At 39.0% G+C, this 15,799-nt stretch overlaps 1 protein-coding gene across 7 annotated transcripts in view; it reads left to right on the top strand.

Moving 5' to 3' along the window:
• Positions 1-15,425, top strand: part of DST (dystonin) — a 316,847-nt gene extending 301,422 nt beyond the window's left edge. For 3 of the 7 annotated variants that reach the window (XM_075087006.1, XM_075087008.1, XM_075087010.1), the window contains 8 exons: positions 1,388-1,542; positions 1,696-1,770; positions 2,647-2,664; positions 5,718-5,835; positions 9,086-9,285; positions 9,751-9,861; positions 12,620-12,743; positions 14,190-15,425. In XM_075087006.1, coding sequence (XP_074943107.1) covers positions 1,388-1,542; positions 1,696-1,770; positions 2,647-2,664; positions 5,718-5,835; positions 9,086-9,285; positions 9,751-9,861; positions 12,620-12,743; positions 14,190-14,455 — 1,067 coding nt within the window. In that variant the 3' untranslated portion in view covers positions 14,456-15,425. Of the gene's footprint in view, positions 1-1,387; positions 1,543-1,695; positions 1,771-2,646; positions 2,665-5,717; positions 5,836-8,249; positions 8,319-9,085; positions 9,286-9,750; positions 9,862-12,619; positions 12,744-14,189 lie in introns of all 7 variants that reach the window. The other 4 variants (XM_075087012.1, XM_075087007.1, XM_075087013.1 and 1 more) reach the window with 3 other exon arrangements.
• The last annotated feature ends 374 nt before the right edge of the window (positions 15,426-15,799 follow it).

Genomic DNA, 15,799 nt, shown 5'->3' with positions numbered 1-15,799 from the left:
GCATCCCAGTCTGTGCTGCACTCCCAGATTATGTTTTCCCAGGTGCATGACCTTACACTTCTCCTTGTTGAACTTCATAAGGTTCTTGCTGGCCCACTCTTCCAGCCTATCCAGATCTCCCTGCAGAGCAGCTCTCCCTTCTGGAGTGTCTACTTCCCCACTCAATTTGGTGTCATCTGCAAACTTCATCAGGCTACACTTGATGCCGTTATCCGGATCACTTATAAAGATGTTGAATAACATTGGGCCCAATATTGATCTCTGGGGGACTCCACTAGTGACAGGTTGCCACTTGGAAAAGGAGCTGTTTATCACCACCCTTTGGGTGCGGCCCGTCAGCCAGTTCCCCACCCACTGCACAGACCACTTGTCTAGGCCATAATACATCCATTTCTCCAGGAGGAGACGGGGAGACCGTATCAAAAGCCTTGGGAGAAGTCCAGGTAGACCATGTCCACTGCTTGCCCCATGTCAACGAGGCAAGTCACATTGTCATAGAAGGCCACCAGGTTTGTCAAGCACGATCTGCCTTTAGTGAAGCCACGTTGGCTTTTCCCAATCACATGCTTCGTTTGACTTGTGATGGCCCCCAGGAGGATTCATTTCATAACTTTCCCAGGGACTGAAGTAAGGCTGATGGGCCTGTAGTTACCCAGATCCTCCCTCGAGCCCTTCTTGTAGATAGGGGTAACATTTGCCTTCCTCCAGTCCTCTGGGACATCCCCTGTTCTCCGTAACTTCTCAAAGATTATGGAGAATGGCCTTGCAATGATGTCAGCCAGCTCTCTCAACACCCTTGGGCGGATGGTGTCAGGGCCCATTGATTTGTAGGGGAAACTGCTAAATACTCATGACTTAATCCAGGCTCATGATCTTGAAATTTTCTTTGACCGTTTGATAGAGAATCTCTGTGTGGGTTAATATTCTGCTGCTGTGAACTTGATCTAAAAAGGGATTTCACAAAACACTCTGCATGTTTCTGCAGTGGGAAGACCTTGCATTCCAAGTTCAATTAGCAGTGAAATTCTTGCTTGACCTTTCCTCACTAACAATTTGTCTTGTTAATCTGTGGTATTTTATGCACTTTGAAGGTCAGACTGTTAAAAAAAAGACTTATATCTTACAGTTTGATAAGAAGCCCTTGCTTCTGTGTCTCTATCCAAGCCATGCTATGGTATTAGTTTTAATCCAATATCTAGGGAACATTGGACATCCAGATTGTATTTTCAGAAAGATACCTTCATTCTTTTGAATATCCTTGTTGTTTAGATAAGCATTATCTGTCACCTAGTGCCTAAAAACCTTTTAATATTTGTCATAAAGCCTTTCACTGTAATGGGATTAAAAGCCAAAAAACTTAGGTTCTGTTGTTGTCTGTGTCTTACAGAATTCCCAACAAGCCGACTTGAAATGAGTGCTGTTGCAGACATTTTTGATAGAGATGGTGACGGTTATATTGACTATTACGAATTTGTAGCAGCTCTTCATCCAAACAAAGATGCATACAAGCCTCTCACAGATGCTGACAAAATTGAAGACGAGGTACAATCTCTGCTTTCTTAGATTGCACTCTATTCTACTGGGGTCATGCTCTTTAATAATTTAATTTATTTTCACTCCTATATAATTTGAAGTTTACCATTTACACAAATATTTTAAAATTAGCAGTAATCATCCGGCTGTGGTTTTTTGCAGGTTACAAGGCAGGTAGCTAAATGTAAATGTGCCAAACGGTTTCAGGTGGAACAGATTGGGGATAACAAGTACAGGGTAAGTCTTCTAAGGACCTCCTTAGTTCTTTCAGCTTAAAGGTTCTTCGTATGACATGGTTATGCAAGGAATTAGACTATATTAATTTACAGAAATTTTGTATGACAATTCTATCTTTTTCTTTAAACTTCTCAAATTTTATGTTGTTTTTCTTGTTATAACATCTAGGCTAAAAATGTGGGAAAATGCTGCTGCTTGTGTTTATTTTTGCTGAAACTACTGAAACTGTTTTCAATGTATGGGCATTTTAAAAGCTAACTGCATGCATATATACACGTGTACATGCACACATACATAAAACAGCTCCTTAAAAGCCAATCTTTTTTGCTTGGATACCTGAAGTGTTTAAACTGTAGCTGATTTTCTATTAGTTTCATAAAAACGGTTATATTTTCCTGTGATATTGTGTTGTGCTTTAAAAATCTTTTACCAAAGTGTAGTCAATCACTTTTATCCTCCCCTGTCATTTTATTGGAGCACAGTATTCCTTCTGAAGAAGTAAAAGAAATGTGTTAGATATCTACAGAGAACGATTTTAGATCACAGAAAAACAAATATCACATTGTAGAGAAAGATCTGCTACCCCTAGATTCAATAACCAGAACAACTTCAGATGAAATATGCAATATGTGGCTAGAGAGTTTACTAAATACTTGTAGATTATTTTAAAAGACCACAAAAACAGCAATGGGAAGGAAACAAAGGCCTTGAATATTTTCCAATATTCAATCTCTGGATGGCTAGCTACCTCCTTGTCTCTGAAGTAGATACTTTATTTAGAATGTCTAATGTGTTAGTTTGCATGTGTTCTAGAGCCATATAGCGAATTTCCTGTAAACTAATCGTGTCTTTCTTCCATTTTTCATTTCTTATCAGTTCTTCCTGGGAAATCAGGTATAAACCAGTGGAATGTGTTATGAAGTTTCTTTTTTTTTCTTTCTTTTATTATTTTCTAACACATAGTGATTTAAGCTTGCAATGGACAAGTCTTCTTGCCATCCTTTCATCTTCAGCTAATTCATTGCTGGTCAGCTGTGGTATTTCTTTAAATGCTATGGACATTCCTTGTGTCAGGGTCCCTCTTCTTCAATCCCTCACCTGCTTTCTTCGGCCATTTTCCTCATCAAGGAGATTACTTTTAAAGGAACCAGATAATGGTCAGCGGCAATTCCCATCTAAAAAATCTTGAGCATTTAAACAGCAATTTTAGAATTCCTGTTATTTTACCAGTTTCCAATTTTACAGCAGAATGCTTCAAACTTCTATCTTGTATTTCTTTTTAGGCTATCAGATTAAAGGCTAATCACAGTAAACACAGATCCTAGTGTTATATCACTTATTTATTGCAAATTGGGCAAAAAATACTTTCATTTTCAGGAAAAAAAAAATCCCTGTGCAATCAAGCAGACTGATTAAGAACCTAGCTGATTGTCGGTATTTTATATACTAATGTAGTGAATCATTAAACACGTATTTTTGGAAATAGACAAATTAAACCGACTGTTCCGGTTCAGGCTATTCCCTCTCCCAAAGTGTTTTCAAAGAGCTGTGGCAGGTATTGGAGCTGTGTTTAAGAACACTCTTGGTCAGTTAGGTGGTCAGTGAGTCATACTGCAGTGGCACTGTGCAGTGATACAGGGAGGATACGCTAACCAGTGCTCTCTTACTCCTGTGGTACATACTGATACACAGCTTCTTAAATTGTTAAATCAGGTTTGCCTGGTAAGAATGGAAATACTCTACACCATCTGGATACCGGATACCATTAGTATCTTATTCATGCTCTTGTAAAGGCAGTAATATGTGTAATCCATTCTGGAAATGCTAGTGTTAACAGCATTAGCCATTTTAAATCTAGAGATGTTGAAAATGTAGTTGCTTTCTTATTTACTGGCAAAGCCTGTTCAAGTATAGAAGAAAGCACAAAGAAGAGAGGATAATCTTACTACATGCCTCAAGCAATATATCTTAAGTAATTATTTAAAATGTTTTCCACATATAGAGCAATCCTCTATTCGAAAAAGAGGTTTTGAAATTATGTTAATCCTCTTATCTGCCATCTGTACTTTCAGATCTGGGAAAAATACAGCATTTTTTGAGAGCATCTAAGTCTTACTGGTGCAGAAGAGCATCATAGCAAAAATCACCTGGAGCAAGTTGGCTGTGGCTTCTCTGGTGACAGTGATGTTATATGGCTAATGTCAAGAACAGGCGTTTTTGTAGCTTAAACTAGACTTCCCTTACGTTTTTATTCCAGTGTTTTTACCACTGATTATTTGAAACAACAATAAATACTCTTCAAGGAAAGTTGGTATCCAGGCTATTTTAAGAAGGAAATGGAGTTCAGTTATCATTAGGAAAAATGCCTTGATACCTGTGTTATTCTTCGGGAACCCAGATGGAATTAACCACAGCCTAGGTAGGCAATTTCCATGGATACTGTTTCTGACCCTTGGTATAGTTGCCTGATGGGGTCTAACTGAAGAATTAAGCTGGGATGGGGAAAAAATAAAGAAAAAAGATAGTATCTTTAGAACCTCTAGAAAAAATTCTCTGTAGAAACAAGCCAATGAAAATAAATGCCATCAATTTGGAGGCCATTTCTTTTTTTGACTTTGATCTGTATATGTAAAACAGTTCTTTGTTCAGCACATATTGAATGCATTATTAAAAAGCCCCTACAAATAATGGTCATGTGAACGTTCTTATTTATAACAAAAAAAATTATTATTGAATTAAGCAGCAAGCTTTGCTTTTGTTTGGTTCCTAAAAGTAATAATCCTTTAAACTGATTCTCTCTTCTTGGCTTAAGTAGTACCAAACAACTGAAGTAATTTAACAAGTAGGGAGCACATTTGTGTGGTTTGCATTTAAAACATTTTGGTCCCCTCACTAGAGCAAGTAGGTGCAGTTGAACTATGGCCAGCCTTCTCCAAGGGTCAAAGATTGTGCCGATGATGTGTATTTGACTCCCGTTGTTTTCAGTGACTGCTCTGCATGTTTGCGTGAGAGAGCACTACGCTTGGCCTGATGATCTGATATCAATATAAATATTTTAGTGGCGTTGGCTAAAAAGTACTGAATTCTTCTGGTTAGTTTTCATGAGATAGTGGGGTCAACATTTTGGTCCTGTTTTTTCCTGATCTGGATTTGAACAGAGGTACTGCATGCGGATTTTGTTACACAGGTTTCAAGAGCAAAACATACATTAGGCCTGGCCATCAGCCCAAAGGAAGAATGGACTAGTACAAGAGTTAGTATTAAAGAGGTTTTTGTGCATCTCTGAAGTGTGAAGGGCAAACAGTAACAACAATATAACAGACGACAATAATGATAGCTATCAATCATTGCTTCTTTAATGTTCCCTTCCCCATACGCATCTCACTATAGGTGAGCAATGTCAATGCTATACCTGAAAATATCCCTCTAAGTGAATCAATTGATAGAACTGTGCAACACTCGTAATGCCTTGAATTTTCAGCCCCCATACAGATCATTTAAAGCGATGCTGCCTTCCTTTCAGCTGATATCATTAAAATCTAGATGGCTGCAGAAGAGAGTTTGCTTTAAAATTTTAGCAGTGAAATAATGCAAATAGGCCTTAAATTTGCGCAAACGCAGATCATAACCAATTAAATAATGTTACTAATTTTGCTTCCTTTGTGAGCTCAGACATTTGAGAATCAAGCATAAAATTAAACCTGAGACTCTTTCTTACCATCCTGCCATCTCCTTTGGATTAATGCAGTGGCATCTGATTTGAAATCTTAACAGCTTTAATAATCTGCATAAATAAATTTAATTTTTTTAGCATTTACTAATAATTAAATATCAAAATAAACTTTTTGAAGTGTCTGATTTTTAACCTATCGGCGTTGAACTGCATCTGAAGGACCGAGAACCTGAGACTACAGTTGTTTGATTTTATGTTTTTTTTTAAATTGCAGTTTGGTGACTCTCAACAACTGCGCCTTGTTCGTATCCTAAGAAGTACAGTCATGGTTCGTGTTGGAGGTGGCTGGATGGCACTTGATGAGTTCCTAGTGAAAAATGATCCTTGCAGGGGTATGTAACACCACTGATAAAATGGGCACGCAGATAATTATTTGGATACAGTCACTGTTCATTGTCTCAAGACGGAGATTGAATTGTATAATATGCCAGTTCTGTAAACATCATCTCACTAAATGTCACATAATGATCTGTTTTCGTAAACTTTAAATCCCATGGTTAAGATCCTCTTCTCTTACACTGATAACATGTCTAGAATAATTGTGGTGTCTTAATGCACAGTTTCTCCAGCGTTAGACTGGTGTAATTAGGAATTGAACTTAGCCCAGACAGAGTTTATGGCATGTAAGCTGCTTGTGTGACTTGGCAGAAATAGCACACAGAAATGTCCAATAAAACCTTCTCAGCAAGAGGGAAGTTTTAAGGCACTAAATCAAAATAAGGTAACTGAATCAAAGAGTAACAAAAACAACACACAAAAAAAAATTCTCTGGCCAGTGGCTGCACCCAGTCTTTCAGGCTCTGCCTTTGTAGCCCTGTCTTTCATTGGCATCTTCCCCAGAACCGCTTCCCGGGGCCCTGAGCCTTGTACACAGCAAGTAGAAAATGCTCTGGTCAGGAGGACTTTGTGCTCTGGGGAAGCAGGGAGCGCGCTATCACCGTGCCCTTCAGAGCATTGTATCAAATGCATTGTTTTATGAGTACACAGCAACATAATGACCTCTTAGTTTGTTGGAAAGCCTACTTCTGTGGTGGGAAAGTAGTCTCTGTCTGGCACTGTTCGTTGAGGAACAACTGGAGATAGGAAAGAAGCGATTTGTGAAGGGAGCGGGAGCAATACAAGTCAAATAATAGCCAGGGTAGTAAAATTGCAGGAAGTATAATAATGACTGTGTTTAGAATGAGCTGCTGTTCTGTAACTAGGTAATTATATCCTATTGACTGGCAGCATTAAGTTTGCTGCATTTTTGCCCCTCAGGGATTCTGTAGAATCATAATCAATATTTTGATAGCGTGAGAACAGCATAGAGGAGTTCAGGAGAGGCAAGTGAGCTTGTGAAGGCAGAGACATCAATGGTCCTGTAGACCTTACTCCAGTGTCAGCTATCTCACACAGCTTCTGCTTTGGGGCCAAGGCTTCTAAACAGTTTGGTACAGATCTTGGGAGGGTGGAGAGCCTGTATTTGTAGCAATTGTCATGCAAAGTCAAGGATGTTAAATCCGAAAAGTAGCTACCACAAAACCCCATTAAATCCAAAAAGAAGTTACCACAAAATCCCGTAAGGGCTGACGATGTGCCACTTCGACCTAGGAACCTTTGTCTACGGGCTTAAAAGGTACCCATAAAACTTCCTATCATAGTATCATAAAAGAGCTGTCATAACCTTGTAATGATACCTGTGAGTTTTTCGGCAGTATTAAAAATAGTCCTTTGCTTACCAACATATTGCATATATTGTTTACTAAAGAAATGTAACAGTAATGTTATATTTACTGGTGTTGGACCACAGGTCTAACTGAAATTTAGCACCTGATTCTGCACCTGCCACTATAGGAAAGTAATTTACTTCATAGCTTTCTACTCTTATTCCTCCGAAGTGCACTGTAATGGGAAATGTGCCTCAAAATACCTGACTTCATTGAAGGGTTAACTTGGTTAGTTCTGATGTATCCCAAATGTTTTTCTCGGGCCTATTGACAGATAGACTGTTGCAACTCCTACTTGGGTTGACACTGAGAGATACAATACTTAATAACTATCTAATTAACTTATTGGAATTCTGTATTACTGTCCTCAGATTAAGAGTCCTTTGGAACTTTATCCCCTCGTCTTTAATAAGCCTTGTATTCTGTGTATCTCTATAGTATTTTCTATAGTACTTTATCCCTTTTTCAAGGGAAATACATGAGCAGATGAGTAAGTCAGCACAGTGGGTCTAAAGGAATGCCAGTCTCTGTAAAATCATCCGGACGCTGGATGTTGTGCATTGGTACCTAATTCTAGTCTTGTTGAAGTCAGTGGTGCAAAGTAGTCATTGAAGTCAGTGGTGCAGGTTCAGACTTTTCCTTAAGCGCTTCACCTAGCAAATCTGCATTTCCACCAAGGGCTTCTCATTCAGTTTCAGATAAATCACGTTTCAAGGAACTGTCATCATAAACAGCTTTAAAAGTATTGGACCTGGTTGTATAAAACAATTTTAGCTTATATTACTTCTTTATGTCAGCAGATAAATACCATTACACAAGTATACTTGGGACTGCAGCTGAGTCTATCCAAGCATTATTTCCTTTTTGCCTAGGAGACTTTTGAGAACTTGCCTCAGAGCACGTAGAGACAGCTTTTGCTCTGAGTCCTGTCTTTTGGCGTGGTGCTCCGAGTCTCTTGCATATGCAGCTGCTGTACTTGATTTCTTCTCCTGCTAACGATTTTCTTTAATGTGACCCATGTCCTGTGTCATTTTTTCTAGTTCATCATCACGGGAGTAAAATGTTACGTTCGGAATCAAACTCTTCAATTACCACTCAGCCTACTATAGGTTGGCAAACCCCTCTCTTTGTCTCCTTCTCCTCCTCTTCTCCTCTCTCTTCCTTTCCTTCCCCCTTTATTAAAATATATACTTTTAACAATATGCTACACCCATCACATTTAGCTTAATGTGTTCCTACATGGGCTGGTGCTTTGCAAGCTAATTTTTTTTGACACGCTTTAAGAGTGTTTCAAAAATAAATAGTCATTCACACTGAGACAGTTAAATGCTAACGTGTCTTGCATCTATTTTTGCAGAACATTCTCTCATATGTGTGTTTGTATGTGTGTGTGAGTGATTAGCCACCAATTACCTCATCATAGTTTGGGTTTTATGTTCATCATTGCATGTTGCCAAACTACATAATTTCATAGTTTTGAATAAATATATTTGCTGCTTTCCTGTAATTTGTACTTAGCAATTTCTTCTGGAACATCCAAGCAAGTATTATTTATTATGAGTAGCTGTAGAGTTCGCAAAACTGCTCATCAGGTTGTGTCTATGTATTAATAGTTGATTGATTAACAACGATTTAGCACGTTGAGCATTCCATTATCACGCTGACTTCCTTTGACAGTGGTTCATTCCTGCTGGCATAAAGTATTAGAATAAGCGAGTTCTGCACATAACTCTTCTGTGTCCAAAATAAATGCATTACATGGTAATGCATTTTATTTATTGTTAAAATGTGTTGGAGTTGGCATGGCAAAAATGACAATAAACAGCCTTGTGACAATTTTCATATCTGACTAACTGAACACCTTTCTTTGCTGCAGCTAAAGGGAGGACAAATGTGGAGCTGCGTGAAAAGTTCATTTTGGCAGATGGTGCCAGTCAGAGCATGGCAGCTTTCCGACCAAGGGGCCGTAGATCACGACCCTCTTCAAGGGGTGCTTCTCCCAACAGATCTACTTCTCTGTCAAGTCAAGCTGGCCAGGCAGCTGCCCCGCAAGCAGTTGCTACAAGTACGCCGAAGGTAAGGAGAAACGTACAAAACTGCCCTGGTTAACAAATGGGGGATAGATTTATTTTTTTGCTTGCACCAACAATATTGGTGCTTTCCCTAGCTGATAGGGACGAAGTATTTCAATTTTATTTCATTGTCTGTCTGGGGAGGATCCAAGAAGTCTTTTCAGTGTATTTCCTCCAGGGTTTGTTTGCAACACAGGAATTAGAAGAATTCTTTACATTTAAGGTGCTGCATGAACTAACTGGCAATTTGGGAATAAGCTCTGAAAGAGCAATGAACCTCTCCATTTTGTTTAAAAAATAAGCTCTGCCATCTCTTCATTTCAGAATATTTGTTATGAACTCTCTCTGCTTGGTTTTTATTTCTACTGTGCTGTGAGATTTGATTTCCCTGTGAAAGCCTGGGTATCCTCCATGACATTGTTTTCCCTCTACTGTCCTTCATATTTTGATTTACCATTGTTTCATACAGACACCCCATCATTTAACACGCAACTATGGTAAACCATGGTTGACAAACAGCAAAACGTCAACTCCTTCTAAGCCACCAGAATCCTCAGACTATCAAGGGTCGTCTGCAGAGGTACAGTAAGGACAGAGATTCTAGTCTAATGACCTGCCTTCACTAAAACTGTCACTTCACTAACAGCCACTAGAGTTTCAGTGCTTCAGAGCTGCAACGTCCTTTGCATATTAATGCATTGTCTTTATTTTAGACTGTTGTCAAATTATTAAATTATTTCTTTCCTTTTTTCCCCTGATTTTTTTTTTAATGTTCTTTTTGTTATGGTTTTTGACTTCCAGGAAAACTCAACCGCAGTGTATTTGTTTAAAGTGCAAATGGTTAATAAGTCCCAACATTATGCGATGGAGTGGATGAGCAAATGTGGAAAAGTACCTTTTTTTTAATAAAGCAGTTTATATACTTTGCAGGTTTCTTTCCTAAAATTGTTTAGTTTAAGGTCATAATATACTGTGATATTCATGAACTGCAGGAATGAGATTAATAAATTATGATCTCCAGTGCAAAACCACTAAATAAATACATACCCAGTCCCTGAGAAGAATATAGCACAAAAGACTGTGATATATACATCTTTCCAACAACTGAATGTTTTGTTTAGGAGGGTAGTGACCAGTCGTTGCTCTAATGAGATAGCTATTTGATGACTTAACAGGAAATGAGCTTTGGTCTTATTTCTAGCCCGTGACTTACACAGGAACTGCTAGTATAGCAGTTAGGATTGTGCCAGCAATCAAGCTGCATGACCAACATTTGAATGGGTTTGGAGCCAAAGCATCTCCTCTAATGTCACGACAGACAGTGAGAAGATTGCAGCTGGATCAAGCTGCAGACTGACTTGTCATTTGTAGGAGTTACTCTTGCCCTGGGTTAGGCAGAGGGCTCGGTGAGGGGAAGCTCGTGCTGCCATCACCTCTGTTATATCTGCTTTTCACATATCTGCGCTTCGATGCCTACTGCTATTCATGTGACACCTTCCGGTGCTAAGTTTATGTGAACTTGGCATGGCTTTGCTCAAAGATGCATAACAAACTTTTCACTGCCTCCTTCTGTGCGAGTGGGCACGTTACTTGGGCACGCTGCAGGCGTGTGTATGTATACAGCACTTCAAGCTGTTACTTAACTTTGTGCCATTATTAATCATTCTAAGTCAGTTGTCAGCTTCTAATATACTCCTGTATTTTCTTTCATCTCTTAGCTGGTAACTGAATTGTAGGATTAATTGATGGTACTTTTAAAGGGTTTATAGACATGGAAAGGTGTTGTTTTCATTGAATTCCAATGAGGTGAAAGCAGTTGGCATTGATTTCAAATGGGAACACTGTATTTCTCATCTGCTCTTACAACTGCCAGTAGTTTCTGTGAGTTTCTGTTATGTAAGCCACCATGGTTTAAGATTATAAATGGAACAATTGGGGTGGGGTAGGTCGCGGTCAATTTCTGAGGCATTCTGCAGCTTTTCCTGCCCAAGAGACCAGTTGTGTATTTCGTACATAGACTGCATTTGGGTTTAGGGCTAAACTGAACTACAAGCTTGTTTTCCTTTTTGTCTTGCACCAGTGATTCTATCCCAGTGCCTTGGCCAAAGCACAGCAGCTTCAGCAGGGGAGAGCGTTCCCTTTCTCCTTATCCTCCCAAGCAGCCTCTGTACAGCAGAGATTTCCAAGGTGTGGCTGGCTGGACATTAAGCACTTGTACTTGGCTTTAAAAGGAGTTCAACATTGTGACCACCCCTCTCAGTGCCAGCGGATTGTCTGCTCTATAGAATCTCGATGCTCGTGTTCAGATGTGCCAGAAGTGGTCTAAGATGGCAGTGCCAGGCAGGCTCCTGCTGGGCCTCTGCTCAGTCCTGAGCTCTAGGCAGCTCCCAACGTGCTCCTCTGGATCTTGGTTTTCAGTACCTAATTCTGCCCCACCACTGTATGGGACACACACAGAACGCAGGATCCTGGGATCCAGGCCGCTCAACGTGCCGCATTCATCACTGCAGTGTTTATTCTTTGTTTTGGATATTTACTTAGTATTTTTGTGTTGATATAAAAGAATATTAATTCTCTAGTTTGCCTCTTTTTTGCATATACCTCCTATCTAGTATGTTACACGCATTTTGAGATTTGAGGATTTAATTCTTGCGGCTTTGAAAGAAATCTTCCAGCTGGGGCAGATTGTAAATCAAGACTGGTTTTATTTCAAAAATGAAAGCAGACAGGGTAAGACTACAGAGTAGAGACCTTTCAGACAATCTACTGAGGAACAAGAACTTTTTTGATTAGTTCTGTGTCTTTTTTTCTGTTGGGTTTTTTTTTTTCTAGCAAAAGGTGTTGAAATTTGGTAGCTTGGGTTGACCCTTAAAATATCTATAAAATTGAAACAAATGTATTTGCCACCTATAACCACAGTCAGAATGGTGGAATGTCAAGCTATGCAGACATAAAACCTCAACTACTTATTTCTGTTTAAGGCATGTACCATCAACTAATCTTATGTGCTTGACTAATTACAAGAAGGTAGCATTTTTCTTTCTTTATATGCATTGAAATACACACAAAGAATGCTAAAATGTTAACGTCAAGCAGGCTGTTAAAGTGATTTATCTTGTTGTCATTGCACACTTGGTCTACTTCAAATACTAACTGCTAAAGTAATGTTCAAAACCTCACATCATGAAAAATGTCTGTAGTGACTCAAAACAGTATTTCAGATTCACAGTGAATGTTGTAATGATCATATTCTAAGCTGTGTGCTACCGATCTTCAGTAGTGACAATTGAAAAGACCGTATCTATCTACCTTTTTTTTTTTTTTTTTTTTAAAAATAGGGAACACCGATTCAAGGAAGTAAACTCAGACTGCCAGGATATCTATCAGGGAAGGGTTTCCACTCTGGAGAAGACAGTGGCATCCTGTCAACAGCAGCTACCAGAGTTAGAGCTCAGTTTGCAGGTGAGCACCTTGACTTCAGAGCTTGATCGACTGCTTGCTTTGTTTTCCACCTGAATGCTTAGGGTCACGTTAGGGTGTGAGGGGGATGTGAGAAGAGTGGAAAGGAGCGGAAGACCTACCATCTCCACATCAGTATAGCCGAGGATGCACATAATCAGGATAATGGTGCACATAATCAGGATAATGGTCCTCCATTCACAGGGTTGCACAGCAGGTATGTTCAGCTCTGGATGTGCAAATTCATGACTGCAGCCTTCTTGACAATGGTATCTCTGATGTGTCTGCCTAAGGAACTAGGGAAGAAGCATTTACTTAAGAAAGGGTTCTGTTCTTCACGGTATTCAGGTTATGCTCAAATGTGGTGGAGCAAAGGAGTCATACAATCATGTCTTGTCTATTTCTTTTGCAAAAAGAACTGCAGGGAGCAGCTGTAGATGACCTTATTAATGAATATCCCATAGAGATTTTTAAAACGGTGTATGAAAATAGAAAGCAGTGAAGTTGTGCTCTTCCAGGATCCTCAGAGCAGCTCTGTGTAGAGGAGAGGGCTAGATGGTTAGAACAGAAGATAGCTCTACTGCCTTTCCCTCACATCTTAAGCTCTGCAGAACATGCTCAGCAGTACTGGGAGATCCTGGTCAAGGAGTAGGTGTCTTTTTTAAGTTAGAGGTGATTTGAAAAATGAGTCACCTGAGATTTCAGTTTCAACTTGGTGTTCTTGACACGCACAGGGAACCAGATTTGTCAAGATCAAAAAGATTCAATAAGTAATTGGAAAATTATTATAAACCACATTAATATTTTTCTGCTTTAAGATCCTCTGTTGTGGTTTTTTTCTTCATGGCACGTTGTCTGGGCAGGCTTTCACTTTAGCAGGCTTGCTGAGAGCTCATTTACTCAGCCCTTTGTTTGGGAGAATGTGTACTCTGCCCTTGTTTACTTGCAGCTTTCAACTGTATGGGTTTGATTTTTTTGGAAAAAGAGGTGTACACACTTAAAAATTGGGATGTTCATCTGCATCTCCAAGGTACATATATTGGGAAATCTTGAATGCATGAAGAGGCCGGATACTGAATTCTTCCAATTCATAGCTGAGAAAATGGCAGGGAAGAAAGGACCTGGCTGCTGTAAATACACAATGCTTGTCTAGAAAGTCAAGAAAAGTTGCCAGGATAATGTATTTTTAATGAGATGTGCTAGTGACACATTAACTATGTCTCAGCATTTGATCTCACATTTTCTTATCTTTCGTAGGAGATATGGCATTGGTTTATGCTCTTGTTTAATATCAAGATTAACTTTGATCATCGTCTGTCTTGCCTGCTGGAGGTCTAATGTTTAGTTTGTGCAATGAGGAATTTTTGGGGTTGCCAAAGACCTGGGAAAGACCTGCACATCTTTTCCATCCTTACTTCTAATACAGAGGGATATCTTTTCTCTTTCTAGAAACGAGGAGAACTCCAAGCAGACCTGGAAGCCGAGCAGGAAGCAAGGCTGGCAGCAGGTCAAGTAGCCGCCGAGGCAGTGACGCATCTGACTTTGACATTTCAGAAATCCAGTCTGTGTGCTCAGATATGTCAGAGACTGTTCCTGCTACAAGCAGACCGACACCCCGAGCAGGTTCTCGGCCAGGATCGGCCAAGCCTTCTAAAATTCCAACTCCCCAGAGAAGGCCCCTAGCCAGCAAATTGGACAAGTCCTTGAAGAGATAATATGATTGGCTCCCTAAAGGTCTTTTCCTTTTGCATTAAGTATTTAAGTTCGTAAGATGTAAAATATTATGTAGAAATTATTGTGAAATATCGCGAGAGGTGGATTTTTAATTCTGCAGATGGCCTTATTTGTGTATTTGTCGTCTTATTTTATGTGTATAATTTTTCGTCAGATTTGTTTTTCTTTCTGCCATATCCTGTGAGAAGGGGGAAGAGTTCTAATGTAAACTAACAGTTGTACACAGTGATGTGTAGAAAGTACACTAAAAATAATTGCTGAATGTACAGTGTACTGAATGTACAGTAAGCCTCTGCAACCTGAACAAAATAGGCCTATCACTATGTCATTAGTTAACAGTAAAGGATACCTCATGATTTTTCTTGAAAAAGAGAATACTAAAAAGCCAAAAGACACAGTTACACATTTTGAGCTAACTAAACAAACACTAAAGGATGTACGTCAAAACTACTAAGGAATACAAACCCACGTTCACGTTACCCTTATTTATACAGCATCTCTCAGAGAACTCACAGAGTTAATTAAGCACTCGCCAGTAATATGATACTCCAATACCTTGCAGCGTTTCTGTGCCATTGCTTTCAACGAGGCCAGACACATTCTGGATATCTGAACTACTATTCTGTAAGAATATCAATATAAAGTGCATTCATGTAAATGTGAGGTTTTCTTTTGCTTGAGTGGATGGTAGCACTGTATCATTGAACTCATTTTGTATCAAAGCAATTTTGCTTGCAGAAAGCTCTGAAATAAACATGTCCCTTAACTTTATTTTTATTGTATTTCTTATTTCACAGGAAGATAATTTTCTGCATTATGTTTTAGGCATATATGATTTCAGATGACCAATAATTACCATAGTAACATAGGTTTTAATGTAATTTCCCATTATCAGCAATCAGATTTTGGTTAGCTACTGTATTTGTTTAATAAAACAGTAAATTGCACATATCATTTATGAAATTATACGTAATTATTGTGTCGATGATTATTTTCTCCATATTAAACTGACATTTATATACCATGTATGAAAGACACAAGGAGTAATTCAGCTGCTCTTTCTGTCAGTGAAATATTTTTGCCGTCCATGGATTCTTTGAAAGGGTTAGTAATAGTTCATTTTCAGTGGAAAAAGGATGCAGCTTCAAATGGGGGTGCTGTAGTAAGGAGTGACAGAATCCCTAGAAAATCAGAATCCTCTTTGATAATATCAGAAAGACTCAGGTGGGATTTGGCCAACATGCCAGACCAAACAGTCTAAACCTGACTGTTCATATACCAGAAAATGCCGGTATGTGAAATATAGCTATTTGATACATATACAA

The sequence above is a fragment of the Phalacrocorax aristotelis genome, chromosome 3 (genome assembly GCF_949628215.1).
Source record: "Phalacrocorax aristotelis chromosome 3, bGulAri2.1, whole genome shotgun sequence".
NCBI classification, from domain to species: Eukaryota; Metazoa; Chordata; class Aves; order Suliformes; family Phalacrocoracidae; genus Phalacrocorax; species Phalacrocorax aristotelis.
Note: the sequence above shows the minus strand (reverse complement) of the source record. Positions and strands in the feature narration are given on the sequence as shown.